Here is a 17,216-nt window from a genome sequence, read left to right as displayed (position 1 = left end):
GAATGTAGCACGTTCCAGCAACCCGACCAGAGTTGGAATGGGGTTTAAATAGAGTATAATACCCTATAAATATAATGGAGATCCAATCAGGGCCTTGCTACTTTCCTGGTGGATTCTCCCAAAACTTACAGTTTAAGCAGCAGCTGGTGGAATGTAGCACGTTCCAGCAACCCGATCAGAGTTGGAATGGGGTTTAAATAGAGTATAATACCCTATAAATATAATGGAGATCCAATCAGGGCCTTGCTACTTTCCTGGTGGATTCTCCCAAAACTTACAGTTTAAGCAGCAGCTGGTGGAATGTAGCACGTTCCAGCAACCCGATCAGAGTTGGAATGGGGTTTAAATAGAGTATAATACCCTATAAATATAATGGAGATCCAATCAGGGCCTTGCTACTTTCCTGGTGGATTCTCCCAAAACTTACAGTTTAAGCAGCAGCTGGTGGAATGTAGCACGTTCCAGCAACCCGATCAGAGTTGGAATGGGGTTTAAATAGAGTATAATACCCTATAAATATAATGGAGATCCAATCAGGGCCTTGCTACTTTCCTGGTGGATTCTCCCAAAACTTACAGTTTAAGCAGCAGCTGGTGGAATGTAGCACGTTCCAGCAACCCGATCAGAGTTGGAATGGGGTTTAAATAGAGTATAATACCCTATAAATATAATGGAGATCCAATCAGGGCCTTGCTACTTTCCTGGTGGATTCTCCCAAAACTTACAGTTTAAGCAGCAGCTGGTGGAATGTAGCACGTTCCAGCAACCCGATCAGAGTTGGAATGGGGTTTAAATAGAGTATAATACCCTATATATAATATAATCAGGGCCTTGCTAGATCAAAACTTACAGTTTAAGCAGCAGCTGGTGGAATGTAGCACGTTCCAGCAACCCGATCAGAGTTGGAATGGGGTTTAAATAGAGTATAATACCCTATAATATAATGGAGATCCAATCAGGGCCTTGCTACTTTCCTGGTGGATTCTCCCAAAACTTACAGTTTAAGCAGCAGCTGGTGGAATGTAGCACGTTCCAGCAACCCGATCAGAGTTGGAATGGGGTTTAAATAGAGTATAATACCCTATAAATATAATGGAGATCCAATCAGGGCCTTGCTACTTTCCTGGTGGATTCTCCCAAAACTTACAGTTTAAGCAGCAGCTGGTGGAATGTAGCACGTTCCAGCAACCCGATCAGAGTTGGAATGGGGTTTAAATAGAGTATAATACCCTATAAATATAATGGAGATCCAATCAGGGCCTTGCTACTTTCCTGGTGGATTCTCCCAAAACTTACAGTTTAAGCAGCAGCTGGTGGAATGTAGCACGTTCCAGCAACCCGATCAGAGTTGGAATGGGGTTTAAATAGAGTATAATACCCTATAAATATAATGGAGATCCAATCAGGGCCTTGCTACTTTCCTGGTGGATTCTCCCAAAACTTACAGTTTAAGCAGCAGCTGGTGGAATGTAGCACGTTCCAGCAACCCGATCAGAGTTGGAATGGGGTTTAAATAGAGTATAATACCCTATAAATATAATGGAGATCCAATCAGGGCCTTGCTACTTTCCTGGTGGATTCTCCCAAAACTTACAGTTTAAGCAGCAGCTGGTGGAATGTAGCACGTTCCAGCAACCCGATCAGAGTTGGAATGGGGTTTAAATAGAGTATAATACCCTATAAATATAATGGAGATCCAATCAGGGCCTTGCTACTTTCCTGGTGGATTCTCCCAAAACTTACAGTTTAAGCAGCAGCTGGTGGAATGTAGCACGTTCCAGCAACCCGATCAGAGTTGGAATGGGGTTTAAATAGAGTATAATACCCTATAAATATAATGGAGATCCAATCAGGGCCTTGCTACTTTCCTGGTGGATTCTCCCAAAACTTACAGTTTAAGCAGCAGCTGGTGGAATGTAGCACGTTCCAGCAACCCGATCAGAGTTGGAATGGGGTTTAAATAGAGTATAATACCCTATAAATATAATGGAGATCCAATCAGGGCCTTGCTACTTTCCTGGTGGATTCTCCCAAAACTTACAGTTTAAGCAGCAGCTGGTGGAATGTAGCACGTTCCAGCTACATGTTTTAACCTCCAGTCCCCTAATCATCTTTGTTGCTCTTCTCTGTACTCTTCCTAGAGTCTCAACATCTTTTTTACATCGTGGTGACCAAAACTGGATGCAGTATTCCAAGTGTGGCCTTACCAAGGCATTGTAGAATGGTATTAATACTTCGTGTGATCTTGATTCTATCCCTCTGTTAATGCAGCCTAGCACTGTGTTGGCTTTTTTGGCAGCTGCAGCACATGCTGGCTCATATTTAAATGATTGTCCACTAGGATTCCAAGATCCCTCTCACAGTTACTACTATTGAGCAAGGTACCCCCTATACTATACCTATACATTTCACATTCAATATTATATATAAGAGTGTTAGAAACAATAAGATTAATAAATATTAAATACCAAGGTTGCTTAAAGTATTCTGCATTAATAAATGTTACTAGAAGAATTCAAGGGATGTAACATCAATATTAATATATATTTTAGCATTAAAGAGGGTTTACAAATAACAAAGAATTTTGGATTGTGAGTTAGGGCCAGTCACTTTATCTCAGCCTAATCTGTCACAAAGTTATTGGGATTGTAAAATAAAGGATGACTCATTGATGCAGTTTTAAGCTTCTTAGAGAAATGGTACAATAGAAACTGAAGTATTGTGCTTTTTTCCTACTGTATTCAGTATGTACTGTAACATAGATTTTGCTAATTTTGGTGCTGGATATTTGTTGCTAAACCCAGTTGTTTATTTTGCCTGTTGCACTATACAAGGACAAATGTGACTGGTCTTCAAAGGAATTCAATCTAATTTAAATTTTATTTCCAATAGATGGGGATTGGAAGTGGGTGAATGGAGATATGCATAAGAGGAGCTGTGGTGGTGCAGTGGTTAGAATGCAGTACTGCAGGCTACTTCTGCTGACTGCCAGCTGCCAGCAGTTCGGCAGTTCGATTCTCAGTGGCTCAAGGTTAACACAGCCTTCCATCCTTCTGAGTTTGGTAATTATTGGGGGGCAATAGGCTGACTCTGTAAACCACTTAGAGGGCTGTAAAGCACTGTGAAGGAGCATATAAGTCTAAGTGCTATTACTATTAATTAACACATAGTGTAGCTAAATTATAGTAAGGAATAAGGTAGTGTGTAGTAAATTTTCTTGAAAGGATACAGTGGTCTAAGAAAAAAGTAAGATCTTGGATTGGAATTATTTTCTGAATATTAAAAACAGTCTTTCCAGGAGAATCAGGAAAATATAAATGGAAAAAAAGATCCAAACAATTCTACTTGTTTGAATTGGATAAAATCAGAGAAAGATGAGGGGATCTGCCATGATTGTTAGGATTCTCCATATCAGAAAGCACCCTGTAGCAAAGATGTCATACAGAATTACTGCATTTACTGGAAAAACTAAATTCTTTATCACCATTTAATGCTATTTTAGAATGGGAAAATCACTGTAGATTCATTTGTTGAGAAAGGAAGTAAATAAGATGAGGTGGTTTTGTTTTGTTGTTTGAATTTTTGTTGCATTCTAAACTGCTTTTTGGCAGGGAGATTGTTTTAAATTCACGATGAGCTCTGTTTCTGGAAAATATGATGAAATAAACTACTTATCTTACTACACAGACAGGAATACAGCCAACCAGACAATCTTGCTGGTATGTAATGTAAAGTAAAAAAGAATTCTAGCGACTACTCTGTTTTAAGAGCAAATTGCCTATGTAGAAATAATATTCAAACCCTTTTACACCTCTTCTTGTAATTCCTGCTCTATATTATAGGCTGCCTGGCCCCTGTTCTGCTGGAGGGAGGGAAGGGAGTAGATGTCATCTGTCCATTGTATTTGCCACAGTCAAATTTGCTATCATGTTTTTTTTTCACAGACCATGTAAGAAATAATTGACACTCCATTGACCTAAGTATGCCTTGGTTTGCGGCAGTTGGATAATTTTTCTGTTCTTTGTGAACTGTTTCTGTGACATTTGCCAAGTGACATGATGCTCATATGATGTCATCTTCCCTCCTACTCCAGGGTGAATGTTCTCAAATGTGCTACAACATTTTCATTGTGGAATCAGTCTGCGTTGGATGGTTTTCCTTGGAATTCCTCTTGAGATTTATCCAGGCACCAAGCAAATTTGTGTTTCTGCGGCACCCTCTGACATTAATTGATATAATTGCCATCCTGCCCTATTATATTACTTTGCTACTGGACAGTGCTTCGGTGAGTAGTAATAAAAAGCCAAGCTCTGGCAACATCTACCTGGATAAGGTAGGCCTGGTACTCCGTATACTCCGTGCCTTGAGGATTCTCTATGTCATGCGGCTCGCCAGGCATTCACTAGGTCTGCAGACCCTGGGACTCACGGCTCGTAGGTGCACACGTGAATTTGGACTATTGCTGCTGTTCCTTTGTGTAGCCATTGCACTTTTTGCTCCCCTCCTGTATCTGATTGAAAACGAGATGGCAGACTCTCAGGAGTTCACCAGTATTCCTGCTTGCTATTGGTGGGCCGTTATCACCATGACAACAGTGGGCTATGGCGATATGGTACCCAGAAGCATCCCAGGCCAGGTGGTGGCTCTGAGCAGCATCTTGAGTGGCATCCTTCTTATGGCCTTTCCTGTCACTTCCATCTTCCACACATTTTCTCGTTCATACATTGAGCTAAAGCAAGAGCAAGAGAGAATTATGTACAGGAGGGCCCAGTTCTTAATGAAAACCAAATCCCAGTTAAGCAATGAATCGCAAGGGAGCGACATATTTCCGAATGTGTCTTCTGAGACCAGAGACAGTGTCTGATAACGGAAGTTTCTACGTCTGCCTGTTGCTGGGAAGCAGGAATAGCTTTCCTCTTGGCATTTGCGTCTGGAGGCACTTGGGAAACCTATTGTACAAACAACGTGCAAAAGGCTTATAGCCATGATGACAGTGAGAACTTAACCATTATGCATATCCACACTATTATTAGGACTTGAAATAAGATTACTGCTTTTGGGCAGACTCCACAAAGGAGGAGTGACTTCTTCATAAGATCACAAAGCCATTTGAAAGGGAAAAGAAAATGAGCATTATTGGCTAGAAGGAGAAGAGTGTAGAGTTACACACAGGCTGCAAATATTCCATTTGTAATATAACAAAATGAGCCATTTCCCTAGAAAACGACGGTGAATGTAACAGTTTGGTCATTTGGTTAATTGACTTTTCTTGTTCATTTCTGTCAAGACATGTAAACTTTAACCTTTCGTAGATCCAAATGAATTCTTGGGTGTATAACTCCATTATTTGTAATGGAGTGAACAGTTTGTTCACAGGGAAGGTAATTTCTGTTTTTAAAAAGTACATTGTTAGTGTTTGCTCCAGAGTGCAGAGAGATCTCTCCATTTCACTCTTTCAGTTGCTGACATCCTAAGCTTCAAATGCAGGACCCATTAACAGATACAGATCATGAGAATAAATCACTTTACTATGTTTCTCTTTTTTTTTTCCAGGCATCATTTAAATAACAGCAGAAAGCTGGTTCCTAAGCAGCCATATGATTACTTGCAGCTTGTTTTTTTTTAAATGGGTGACTTTTCCTTCAAGAGAGGAATAAACAAAAATGTTTTCATGGAGATTTTGTGTAACCAAGTTATAAGTTCCATCATGTCTGCCACTGGAACTTAGTTTTCTATTTGCACAATTTCCTCTTGGATTGGTTGGAACTAGGGCGCTTTAAACCTTTCAGTGCCCTTCATGCTCATCAGCCTATGAATGAGTATACTGTAGAGTTTTTCATTTACTTTCTCTTGGATACTGACTGTGCTGGAGTAGCCAGAAACGGTTTCCTGCTGTTCCCTCTAGTGTTCATAGTAAAGGGAAAGTAGGAATTTGCAAAATAAGCAAGTGTGCATTGAAATATTATACTTTCCCAGCTATGGTATTTTAAAAAAAAATGGGTAGAAAAAAATATCAAATCTAGCTTTGTTGCCAAAAATGTTAGCTTGTCACTGATGATAACGCCTTTAGAGGAGCAGAAGTAATAATTACTGGAAGCAACTCAGTAGGTTTCCCATTAATAAGACATAATGGCTTTCTGCTGCCTGCTTTGCCTTTTCCCAGTACAATAAGCTTCAAAATAAACAAAACATATAGAACACTAAAAAGCAGCTAAGAATCTTTCCTATGTAATAAGCTTTTTCATTTGGGTGTAATGCACACCAGCATAAAGCAGCTTGTTTTGCAATAATCTGAAACAGCGTCTTTCTTGGCCTGAATTAAACTATGTGCTTGGTGAAACCTATAGTGTGACTTAGCCATAAGCAAAAGACTATCTTCCCTCTCCATCCCCCAACTCCTCGCCCCACCCCAAAAGCTGGATCTGGTTCCAGTGAGAAAATTCACATGACTTCATCACATGTGCCTTTGCGATGCAGATTCGCATTCAATAAACTATTTCTGCTCAGATAGCCTAGCTGATGCCCTAGGGCTGGTTTTATGCATGATACATAAAGTAATAATATTGTGGCTTAATGTGATCTATGAAGCCAATCATTTTGGTCTATGAACCATAATTTATGCTTTGGTGTTCTATGTGAATGCAGCCATCATTACTTATTGAGCAAATTGGTATTATAATGAACCATGGTACAAAGGTCTTGTGCAATTTTGTCATACTAGGCAGATAACAGTCTGGGTAGATTACAACCCAGACTGACAACAATCTAAAATTTTGCCATTTTTTTTAATCAGCAACTTTAGTATTGAAGATGTTGCACTATAATGGATGGATGATAAACTGTATTTTGGCAAAGATGGGAATTTAACTAGAGAATCTGCAATGATAAGAACAATAAGGTCAGATGGGCCTGAATCCTGAAATAAAATTGGTCTTCTGTGATTGATCACTTACAATGTACAATTCCAAATAAGTTACTGTTTCTTATCAACTTTGCAAATTCAAAGACTATTAGTAACAACCCTAATAACAGCTTATTAACCATCCATCCAATTTTTCTATTCCTCGTTTCTTCTTAAAACTGTTCTATAATTCACATTTATTTTTGTATACAACGTTCCCTAAACATTACGTATTTTATATGTCTTTCTAAAATACATATTTGGAGGTAAGCATATCTGTTTTTGAATGCACTAGCAACCACAACACAGTATGTGGAAGAAAGTACAAGAAAGTAGGAAAATTGTATATATTAATTGAGAAAATATACATTATGTTTGCTAAAAATGTAGTCCAGACAAAACTATCCATATTTGCCAAATGACCTTGATTTCTTTTGTGGAAGGAAAGTGCTGGTTTGTATTGTGGTTTATATTTTCTGTCAGTTAGCTGGGACAAATAGGGGAACTCTTTATAGTGGTTTTAGCTCCATGGTATTTACATGACAAATCAAGTGCTCAAATGAAAATGCATGCAAATCTGAAAGACAAGGAACCAGATACCACCATGACACATATGAAATATGATGTATATGAATAGACAATACTAATTTACAATGCATATCAGAACATGGTGGGTTGGTCTCCCTCTCCCAGTTTATTTACAACAGCAAGAATTTGACATATTCTGTAATATTTCAGATGTGGATCCTGCAGGCCGGTCATCTCCCTGTTTTTTCAAAATTAAGTCTTTGGAGCTCAGGCACACATATAATTGCAAGTTTAGCCAGTCGTCAGAATCCAGGATGAATAAGGCACATTTTGCACAATGCTAGATGCCATTGTCATTTGCCAAAGAAGCAGTCTTCATTTTAGGCCAAGAATCTGGCACAAAACTGTGGTAGTTGGTATAAAATGGGGCAAGAACTACAGCAGAAGGAATGTACCAGCACCTTGGCAGCTGGGGCATTCTAATGAATCCATCATTTATCTTGGATGATGCTGTTTAGCAAGAGGTAACCGTCTTCCCCCTGCTATCTCAACAGATGGAGCACCAGTAGCAGTAGCTACTAATAAGGCTGCAGTCTTGCTCATTTTACCTTTGCTATGAAGTACTTTGAATGGCGTACAAATAAGTAAACCTGCAAGGGACTGGACCTTCTAAAACATTATTTAGTTTGTTTTGGCCTTGTACCTTGCAATTAAATTACTTTCAATTTTAAATGATAAACATTCATCAATCTGTAAGAAATTACTTTTTTTTTTAATTTTCAGAACGTCAAAGTTGGCATGCTAAATTAATGCTAAATTAAAACTGCGTATCTTGACTCAGAAATCATAACATTAGCACTGAAGCCCCATAATATCACCACTTCCAAATGTGGAGATTTAACATTAACTCTAACCAGAATTTAAATGTACTTGATTTTTAAAATCTATTATACTGTATTAAGATTATTAAAAAGAAGGAATTTCTCTAGCTTGATGGGCCCATTTTTTTTAAAGAAATAAAAAAGCACCTCGTGTTTTTTTTTTAAATATCATTGGAGCCAAGATATCATCTATGAAAAAGCAATGTTATTTTAGAAGTTAACAACAGCGTGCCTGGAATTGCCACCTGGTATAAAGTGTGGTAAGTATGAAATGGAAACATGAAATATGTGACATCACATAAAAATCAGTTTTTATCAGTGGCAATTAAAGGCTGCTATTTTGTTTCATTATCTTGTATGCATTTGTGTCTTGCCATAGTGTGGATATTTTCAACTCAAGCTGTAGTTGATTTAATAAAAACGATATTTGATTTTCATTTTTATTCACTGTCTTGTACTTATGCTCCATTTTCCCTTTGGATTGCTTAGAATCACCGTTCACCCTTCTACTTCTGTGACTTATGGACTAACATAGCAAAGGTTGGTGAAAAGGCAAGTAAATTGGAAGTTGGAAGTGACCCAGATTGTTTTTATATAAAGAAATTTAGATTAATTGGGCATTATTATAGAGTGAGCCAGTTCTGTATAGTGGCTATACACCAAGCTAGAAACCAGGAGAATTCTAGTCCCCACCTTAGGCACAAAGTATCACTATTTCTCAGCTGTAGGAAGGAAGCAATGGCAAACAACTTCGGAAATCTTGCCAAGAAAACTGCAGGGCTTTTTCAGGCAGTCACCAGGAGTTGATACTGACTGGGAGGTGTGTGTGTGTGCATATTAGAGTAAGTAAGTGTTGACGGTTTTTCACTATTCAACTATTGACAAAGGATTAGCAAAGAAAGAGAGCAAGACAGGCAATGGATGACTGCAACTAAAAGCCAGGCAAGTCCCTGAAGTTGGGAGCAGTCAGCAGGCTGATCTGTGCCATACAATCATCTGGATGGGTTTTAGCATTACTACATAATGTCCCTGCCCAAAGGTGCTTTTTCGGGGGGCAACTGGACTTCCTTGTTTTTCTTTGAAGACGTTTCGCTTCTCATCCAAGAAGCGAAACATCTTCAAAGGAAAACAAGAAAGTCCAGTTGCCTCCCAAAAAAACACTTTTGGACAACCATGACCTGAATGATTGAGAATCTCCAAAGACATAATGTCCATGCCTATTTGCCAATTACTATTTCAAGATTCAGCTGCTATCTTTATATTTGGGGAGTGAGTTTTGGAGAATACCAAGAAAGGCTGTTCTTCCTTTTTTTTGTCCAACATAACAAAATTTTGGAAAGTAAGTATGTGAAGGGGCAACGGGATTGTCTCTTTGTCAGCAGATTAACTCTCCAAAAACTGGATTTGGAGTGGCAGGAAAAGCTAGCCCCCCAAAAATGGGTGTTCAAACATTGGCTGTGGAGAAAAAGAAATTCAGGGAAAAAGTTCCCCACTGCAAAAGACTTAGGATGCTGCCAGTTCATCTGTTCTGAGCTCAGCCTACTTCCTGGTCATGTGACTCCAAGTGGGGCAGTTATTAAGGGAAGAAAAGAATCATGGAATATTTCCTACAATATTTCCCCTCCTCATTTCTGAATATGATTATTTTTGCATCTGCTGCATCCCTATTTATTTATTTAAGGAAGATGCATATGGCCAACCAATTACAGCCCTCTAGTGGTCACCTTACTCTGGATCACTGTCATGAACAGTGCAGGTAGTCCTCGACTGGGCACTGAAAAAAGTGACGACTGTTTTTCACACAACCGTTGCAGCATGGTCATATGTTTAAAATTCAGATGTTTGGCAATTGGTTCATATTAATGATGGTGTCATGTCTCAGGGCTGGGCATGGAAGCGACACAGCCAAAGTGAGGGGTTAACTCCCTTTTATTGCTCCAACTTTCTCCCAAAATTTCCACTGTTCACTGCAAATCCAAGAGCAAGCCCTAAACAAGCACACCCTCCTCCAATAGTTCCTGGCTGCTAGAAGTCCAGGGGAGCAGCGCAGTTCAGGAAGCTTGGTCACTGGATGTCCTTCTAGCAAGGAGGATTCACTGGAACTGCAGCATAAGCTGGAGCAGAGCTATGTCGCTGCAAAGTTCCACATGGCAAGGCAAGGCAAGGCAAGACAATAAGATGTCGGTGATAGCAAGTGGAGCTAGAAAAATACAACACTTGTCCCCAACAAAAGCCCCTTCCCATGGCATCTCTTTAAATCCTATTCCTCAGGTAAGCCTTGTGAAGAGGGGCAGAACACCCTCCCCCCAAGTAGTCTGGTCGCCCTGTGCTGACTCCACCTCCTCTCCATTCTCCGTGCTCAGGGATTGGGCAGAGGAGGCAGTTGCTCGTCTCCGGAGCATTGTTGTTCCTCTGCTCTGCTACCTGCCCTGTCCCTCTCCTCCTCCTTGCTCAGTCATCTTGCGCCCTCTCTTTCTCTGGCCATTCCTCCTGGGCCAAAGATGCAGTGCCATCTCCCTCTATCAACCTCAGCTCCATCTTCTCCTCCTCAGACCCAACAGGGCCATGACAGATGGTTGCAGTGTCCCGGGGTCATGAGATCACTTTTGGGGACCTTCTGACAAGCAAAGTCAATGGGGAAGTCAGATTCACTTAACAACCATGTTAACAACTTAACAAATGCAATGTGTCAACGCTGCTAATATTGAATATTCTTGCTTTGACAATACAGTATATGCAGAACTTCTGGTATTTTTAGAGTTAAATCAGGTAACAGTGAAAGGGGAGGAGAATATAAGGAAAGGGGGGGGGGAAGAAACAGAAGTAAATCTTTGCCCTCCAAGTTAATTGGAAGATGTGAATCATGACCCCAGAATAGGGGAGGGGAAATGCCTGGAATGTTATGTGCAAAGGAAGGGAAATTCAGATCTTAGCATCCACCATGCTGTGCTGACACTCTGTAATACTAATAAAGGCTTTTTAGGTTAAAAAAATGCCTGAAAGTTCTTTGAAGTGTTTCGTTAATCAGACACATGACACAATGATTCACTTAACAACTGTGGGGCAAACTCAACAAATGTTTCATTTAGCAACATAAATTTTGGGCTCAATTGTGGTCATAATTTGAGGACTACCTGTAGATGTTTTTAAACAAGGTTTCTACAATAGATCGATTACCCAAGTAGACCCCAGAATAATATACAGATTTAGAGTATATTAAGTCGCAGTTGCTGGAGAGCAACTATTGAAGATAGCCATTGTCTTCAGGATAAGTTGGATGATCCTGCTAAAAACATTTGATGGCCACAGTGGGACAATAGACATTACACTAATAGTGCACTGGCAACTTTCTCCAGTCTGAATGCCTTTTAGTTCAGATCCCTTGCTTTTCCAACTAGCATGGCCCTGCATCATCCTTTTTGCCATTTCTGAGATTTGAAATACATTTGGATAATGTCCCAAAGATGCTTTCTTTCAAAAGGCAACTGGGCTTTTTTTTTTTTGAAAACATTTTGCTTTGCATCCAAGAAGCTTCAGAAGTGAAACATCCTCAAGCAAAACAAAGTCTAGTGGCCTTTTGAAAGAAAGCTCCTTTGGGACAACCATGACCTGGATGACTGAGAATCTCTATAGACATTGGATAATGTCCAGACGCAGTTTAATAAACTCAACTTTTAGATAATTTCTAATCTGCTTTGAGTTGAAGAACTTGCAGAGGGCATGTTCGGCCAACAATATTGCGGTTATTCAAACTTTGAAGTAAGAATATATTAAAACGGGGCTTTATTTAATTCTCTGTTCTTCTGAACATGCTAATTGGATCACCTGCCTAAACTGCCAAAGCTTGGCATTGTGGAAAAGCTAATATTAGGCTGAAACCTAGTTTGCTCAATGCAGTTCAGAGAACATTCTGTCAAGAATTTAGTGCTCTTTAAGTGGCTTCTGATTGTTATGTCTTTTATTTATATTTATTCATTCAATTTCTATAACCACCCATCTCAAACAAGATATTATCTTTTATCTGCCCAAATACATAGCATTTGTTTGTGGCTGAGTCATAGCTGCATGCCTCACTCAGTGCATATGACAGTGAAAGAAAGCTGGCATAAATTGTGGTATGAATTCTGGATGCGGAATCTTGTGTGGGCAGATTTAGTTGATGTGTAAACCAAGAAATACTGAGGAGAACAATGCCTCTGTACAACTTGTACATCCTCTTTAAAAAAGGGCTTTTTATTAAGGTGACCAACTTTTTTACAACAAAAAGAAGGACACGAATAAATTTAAGAAAAAGATATGGTAAATAAAAGAAACATTGTATTTATTGCAACAATAATACAGAATACACTATAATATGATAAATGCATAATAAAAAACATTTGTAACAATAACATTTTATATTGTAACTATGCTTACATGCCTATTAATTATTTAAATGAGTACTTTTCCATTGAATGAATATTTTTTGTCAATGTATCATCTTCTAACAATATATTGGAAATATCTGAACAAGAAATATCCTTCATATTGAATTTTACGGCAAGTGCTGCAGCTAGAGTATCAATATTCAATCTCGATTTCTCACTTGTCCAAAAATCTACACGGCTGGACTGCGCGGGGGTGGGCGGCGGAGGCAGGTGTTGTGAGCCAGGCGCTCCAGGATGGCCATGTAGATGCGCAGGGTGAGATGGTGGCAGTGCAGGTCAGCACTGCGTAGACCACCAGCTGGCGCAGCCCATGGAAGGTCAACTGCCCGCCGCGCCCCCGCCCACAGCCGCCCCGCCAGCACTGCTGCCCTGCCATGGAGAGCCGGCCCTACAGCTCGCAAAGCACCAGCCGCGCCAGCTCCGGCCCTGCAGCCTCTCCCCAGCACCACCGCCCCCCCTGCCCATCCCCGTACAACCGGCCCCGCGGCTTGCAAAGCACCAGCCGCGCCGGCTCTGGCCCTGCAGCCGCCCCCCAGCTGCTGGGGCAGCACCACCATCCACCCTGCGCATCCCGGTAGAGCCGGCCCCACGGCTTGCAAAGCACCAGCCGCGCCGGCTCCGGCCCTGCAGCCGCCCCCCAGCACCACCACCCCCCAGCACCACCGCCCCCCCTGCCCATCCCCGTAGAGCCGGCCCCGTGGCTTGCAAAGCACCAGCTGCGCCAGCTCTGGTCCTGCAGCCACCCCCCCCCAGCCGCCCCCCAGCACCACCGCCTACCCTGTGTATCCCCGCGTAGAACTGAACAGGGAAGATCAAGTGAAACTTACCGCTCCAGTCTCCTCCAGCTATCTTTGGAACTAAGAAGTAGGAGATCGTGTAGTTGGGTAGCAGTGAGGGGTGCAAGTTCCTGCAACTTGCACGTGCAAAGTTTGCCGCCCGGGTGTTTTGGCGCGCTCAGCAGCAATTCCTATTGGCTTTCGAAAGCCAATAGGGGGAGTAGATGCAAAAGTTGAAAAAAAATAAAAAAGGTCCCGGAACGCCTTCTGAGCGTTCTATGAGGAAACAAAAGCCCTGCAGATTAGTCGTCAAAAAGAGGACATTTAGGAGGATATTTTCGAGAGAGGACAGAACTCACAAAAGGAGGACTGTCCTCCCAAAAGGAGGACGGTATATGGAAAAGGAGGACATTTAGGAGGACACTTTTCAAGGGAGGACAGAACTCAAAAAAGCAGGACTGTACTTCCAAAAGGAGGACAGTTGGTCACCTTATTTTTATAGAAATCATTCTGTCATTCTCCATAAATGTCCATTATAGAATCCATGCTGTATTAAAAGCTACACCATGTTATTCTCCATTTTTCTGTCACAAAACACACAGATGAATGCTAGGTTTGTTTATTCTTAGTCGAGCAACCAACCTTTACAGAAAATCCATCAATCACATACAATTTCAACTATTACAGTACATGAACACATTTCTTCAATGTTACAGCAATTGGTCACTTAGATTCTAGACTTTGGATAGTTTCTCATAGATATTTCTTTCTCTGTGCAAAATGGTGTAGGATATGAGAAGTGATAACCCTAGATAGATACTTGCTTATGGCAGTGGTTAATTGTTAAATTATTTTCTACTTCACCACTATCTTTTATTTTAGGCTGTATTGTCAATATGACCAAAGGAGGTAAGTATCACTTCAAGACCAGAATGGATTAGTTTACAGCACCAAATTTCCATGCATTGGGCAATCTCACAATATTTCTACTATTATCTTTTACTTGTTTGTAGGTATACTGAGAGCTTATGCACTGGAAACAAATTCCTTGTGTGTCCAATCTCACTTGGCCAATAGAGAATTATTGTATTACATTTGTTTGGGCACCCAATTCTCAAGGCAGTTGCCAATTCCAAATATAAAAGAAATGTTGCAACTATAATAAAGCTTGTATCAACCTGGATAGCTCATGTTCTAAGTACGAAAAAACTTCTACATACTTTGAATGAAACAATTTTAAACAAATAGGTATCCAAATAGAAATAATTTATTAGAGGGGAAGAATCTTTAATTTAGTTTTCAAGGGCTTTCAAAACCCTGTTAGTGGACCAATTTAGAAAGAGTGACCATCATGCATGCAATTATTAAGTTCACTAGAGTCATCATCAATTTCAACAGAACGAATTGCTTACAAAGAAGGGAGGGAGGCTGAAAGGGTAAGTCAAGAGGATCAGTTATTATATTTATTTATTTATCAGCTGCTCCATGCAGAGTGACTTTTGGCAATGTGCAGTTCCCCAGATTCATAATTCTACTTCTCTCCAGAATTTCCAAAGAGACTTAGGCATGCTCTTTTGGAAGTTACTATTTCATCCAATGGGTAGGGGTTGTACTACTAGGGATAGTAACTACTAGGGATAGTAACTTACAAAATTGGACTAAATGCAAATATTGCAAGTAGCCAAAGGTGCAAATCTGGAGCTCTCCAAGAATGTACTGTGGGAAGTCAGCCCCCCCCCAGAAAAGGAAATATTAAAAGAGCAGAAAAATATATTTCCTCCAAGGATCTTAAAGAGACAGAAAAGCATGCCCAGTTTTCCTTGATAGCTCCAAGTCTCTCCGTCCCAAGCAGAAGCCAGGTCTGTACAAATGCAGATGTAAACCATCAGGAAAGTTGGAACTAAAAGCTTAAGAAGACAAAGACACCTAAAACCTGCATACCCCACCCAAACTCTAAGAGTCAGCAGCCCCAGGGAAGCAGGATATGACCTTTGGACATAATAGGACTAAACCATCACCATCAGAATACCAGAAAGGCACACCCAGACTCAGGTCAGAATACGTGACACAGGAAATACAAAGCCTAAAACAGGAACAGGAAACTACTCCAAACAAAAGGCTTCAGTGGGTATAAAAACCTACTTCCCACATGTGCTCAGCCTTCTTTTTCTCTCTTCTTTCCCACAAGAACCATCTTTCTGGCTCTTCAATAAACTGCAACCTTCTTTCTAAAGCAGTCACCATGTTGTTTATTTATCCCCGGCTTGGATGAACCAGGATGAAGACTTTTCTTTCAACAGTACCATCAGTGTCAATCTGTCATCCAGAACCTGACTTTCTTTTTGCTCCCCTGATCTTAACTTCCTTTAACCCAAAGCTCCCTTTTTCACGAGGCAACTGGACTTTCTTGTTTTTCTTTGAAGATGTTTTACTTCTCATCCAAGAAGCTTCTTCAGCTCTGAAGAAGCTTCTTGGATGAGAAGCGAAACATCTTCAAAGAAAAACAAAAAAGTCCAGTTGCCTCGTGAAAAAGCATCTTTGGGATAACTATGACCTGGATAACTGAGAATCTCCATAGACGTTTAACTTCCTTTATCTTCCGAAGTTACTGCTTTGGCCACTGGCTGGTAGTCCTCTGAATCAGATTCATGGGAAGCATCTGGCTCTGTCACAATAACAGAACACTGACTAAAATACCTAATAATTTATTTGTTTCTTAGACCTTTATTCACTCCTTCGAAAGGAACATTCCTGCACTATGTAACAGTCCTTTGAATAGTTGCAGCTGTAAATCTTGGCAGGACTTTTCTTCTCAACTTTGCTGTAGCAGTCTAGATGACACCTGCCATTTTTTCTTATTTCTTAGGGTTTTATCTGATATGCACCATGAAACATTATTGCAGGATTCAAATGTAATTGCTTCTTTTTCTTTCTATTCATTCTGAGTTCTTTCTCTTACCATCGAATGATTGCTCTTAGCATATATCAAATCTGCTTTGTGTAGTGGCTACAAAAAATTGGAAGTGGCTTCTAGCTGTGTTCTTCGTGGATGACACCTTAAGCGACATCATTTTTCACTAATTCTTCTTAATTGTACAAATTCCAGATTTGTTTACCTCAAATAATCAACAGTATTGTTATTTAGTCTTTCATGCAACTTTATTTTTTTCTTCCAGAGTCATCATAGACTTAGAACACATAATTATACATCATTCTTAGCTTTAAAGCATATGATTGGGAACTATTCTAATAAATAAATTAATATTTAATTAATGATTGTCACTTAATACATATTTATAAAATCATTTATAACTTTCAAGGCCCAATCAATGTGTACAGAAAATTAGACATAAGCACAACAGCAAATATAGCAGTTCATAATAAAAACTAAGAAAAATAAATTTATATAAGATGGTTTGATTTCACAAGAACTTTTGTGAAAACAGGTGCATGTCTGCATCATCTCTTGTTGTTTCTTGACTTTATAGATGCTTACATCTTATGATCACGTGAATCAAACTGGTATGCGAAAAAATATGGATATTCAAATGGTAAACAAAGATATAATGAAATACTGTATGTTGTTGTTGTTGTTAATTGCGAAGTCGTGTCCGACCCATCGCGACCCCATGGACAACGTTCCTCCAGGTCTTCCTGTCCTCTACCATCTTCTGAAGTCCATTTAAGTTCACACCTACTACTT

The 17,216-nt window shown here is 40.0% G+C and overlaps 1 protein-coding gene across 1 annotated transcript; it reads left to right on the top strand.

The window, feature by feature from the left end:
• Nucleotides 1-4,042: 4,042 nt before the first annotated feature.
• Nucleotides 4,043-8,747, top strand: LOC120308787 (potassium voltage-gated channel subfamily G member 1-like). The gene has a single exon (XM_039345271.1). The coding sequence runs from the start codon at nucleotides 4,067-4,069 to the stop codon at nucleotides 4,862-4,864; it is 798 nt and encodes a 265-aa protein (XP_039201205.1). The 5' UTR covers nucleotides 4,043-4,066; the 3' UTR covers nucleotides 4,865-8,747.
• The last annotated feature ends 8,469 nt before the right edge of the window (nucleotides 8,748-17,216 follow it).

Source organism: Crotalus tigris, unplaced genomic scaffold, assembly GCF_016545835.1.
Source record: "Crotalus tigris isolate CLP2741 ecotype Arizona unplaced genomic scaffold, ASM1654583v1 scf7180000017947.1575755, whole genome shotgun sequence".
NCBI lineage: Eukaryota > Metazoa > Chordata > Lepidosauria > Squamata > Viperidae > Crotalus > Crotalus tigris.
The sequence above is the reverse complement of the archived record's forward strand: the minus strand, read 5'-3'. Positions and strand labels throughout refer to the sequence as shown.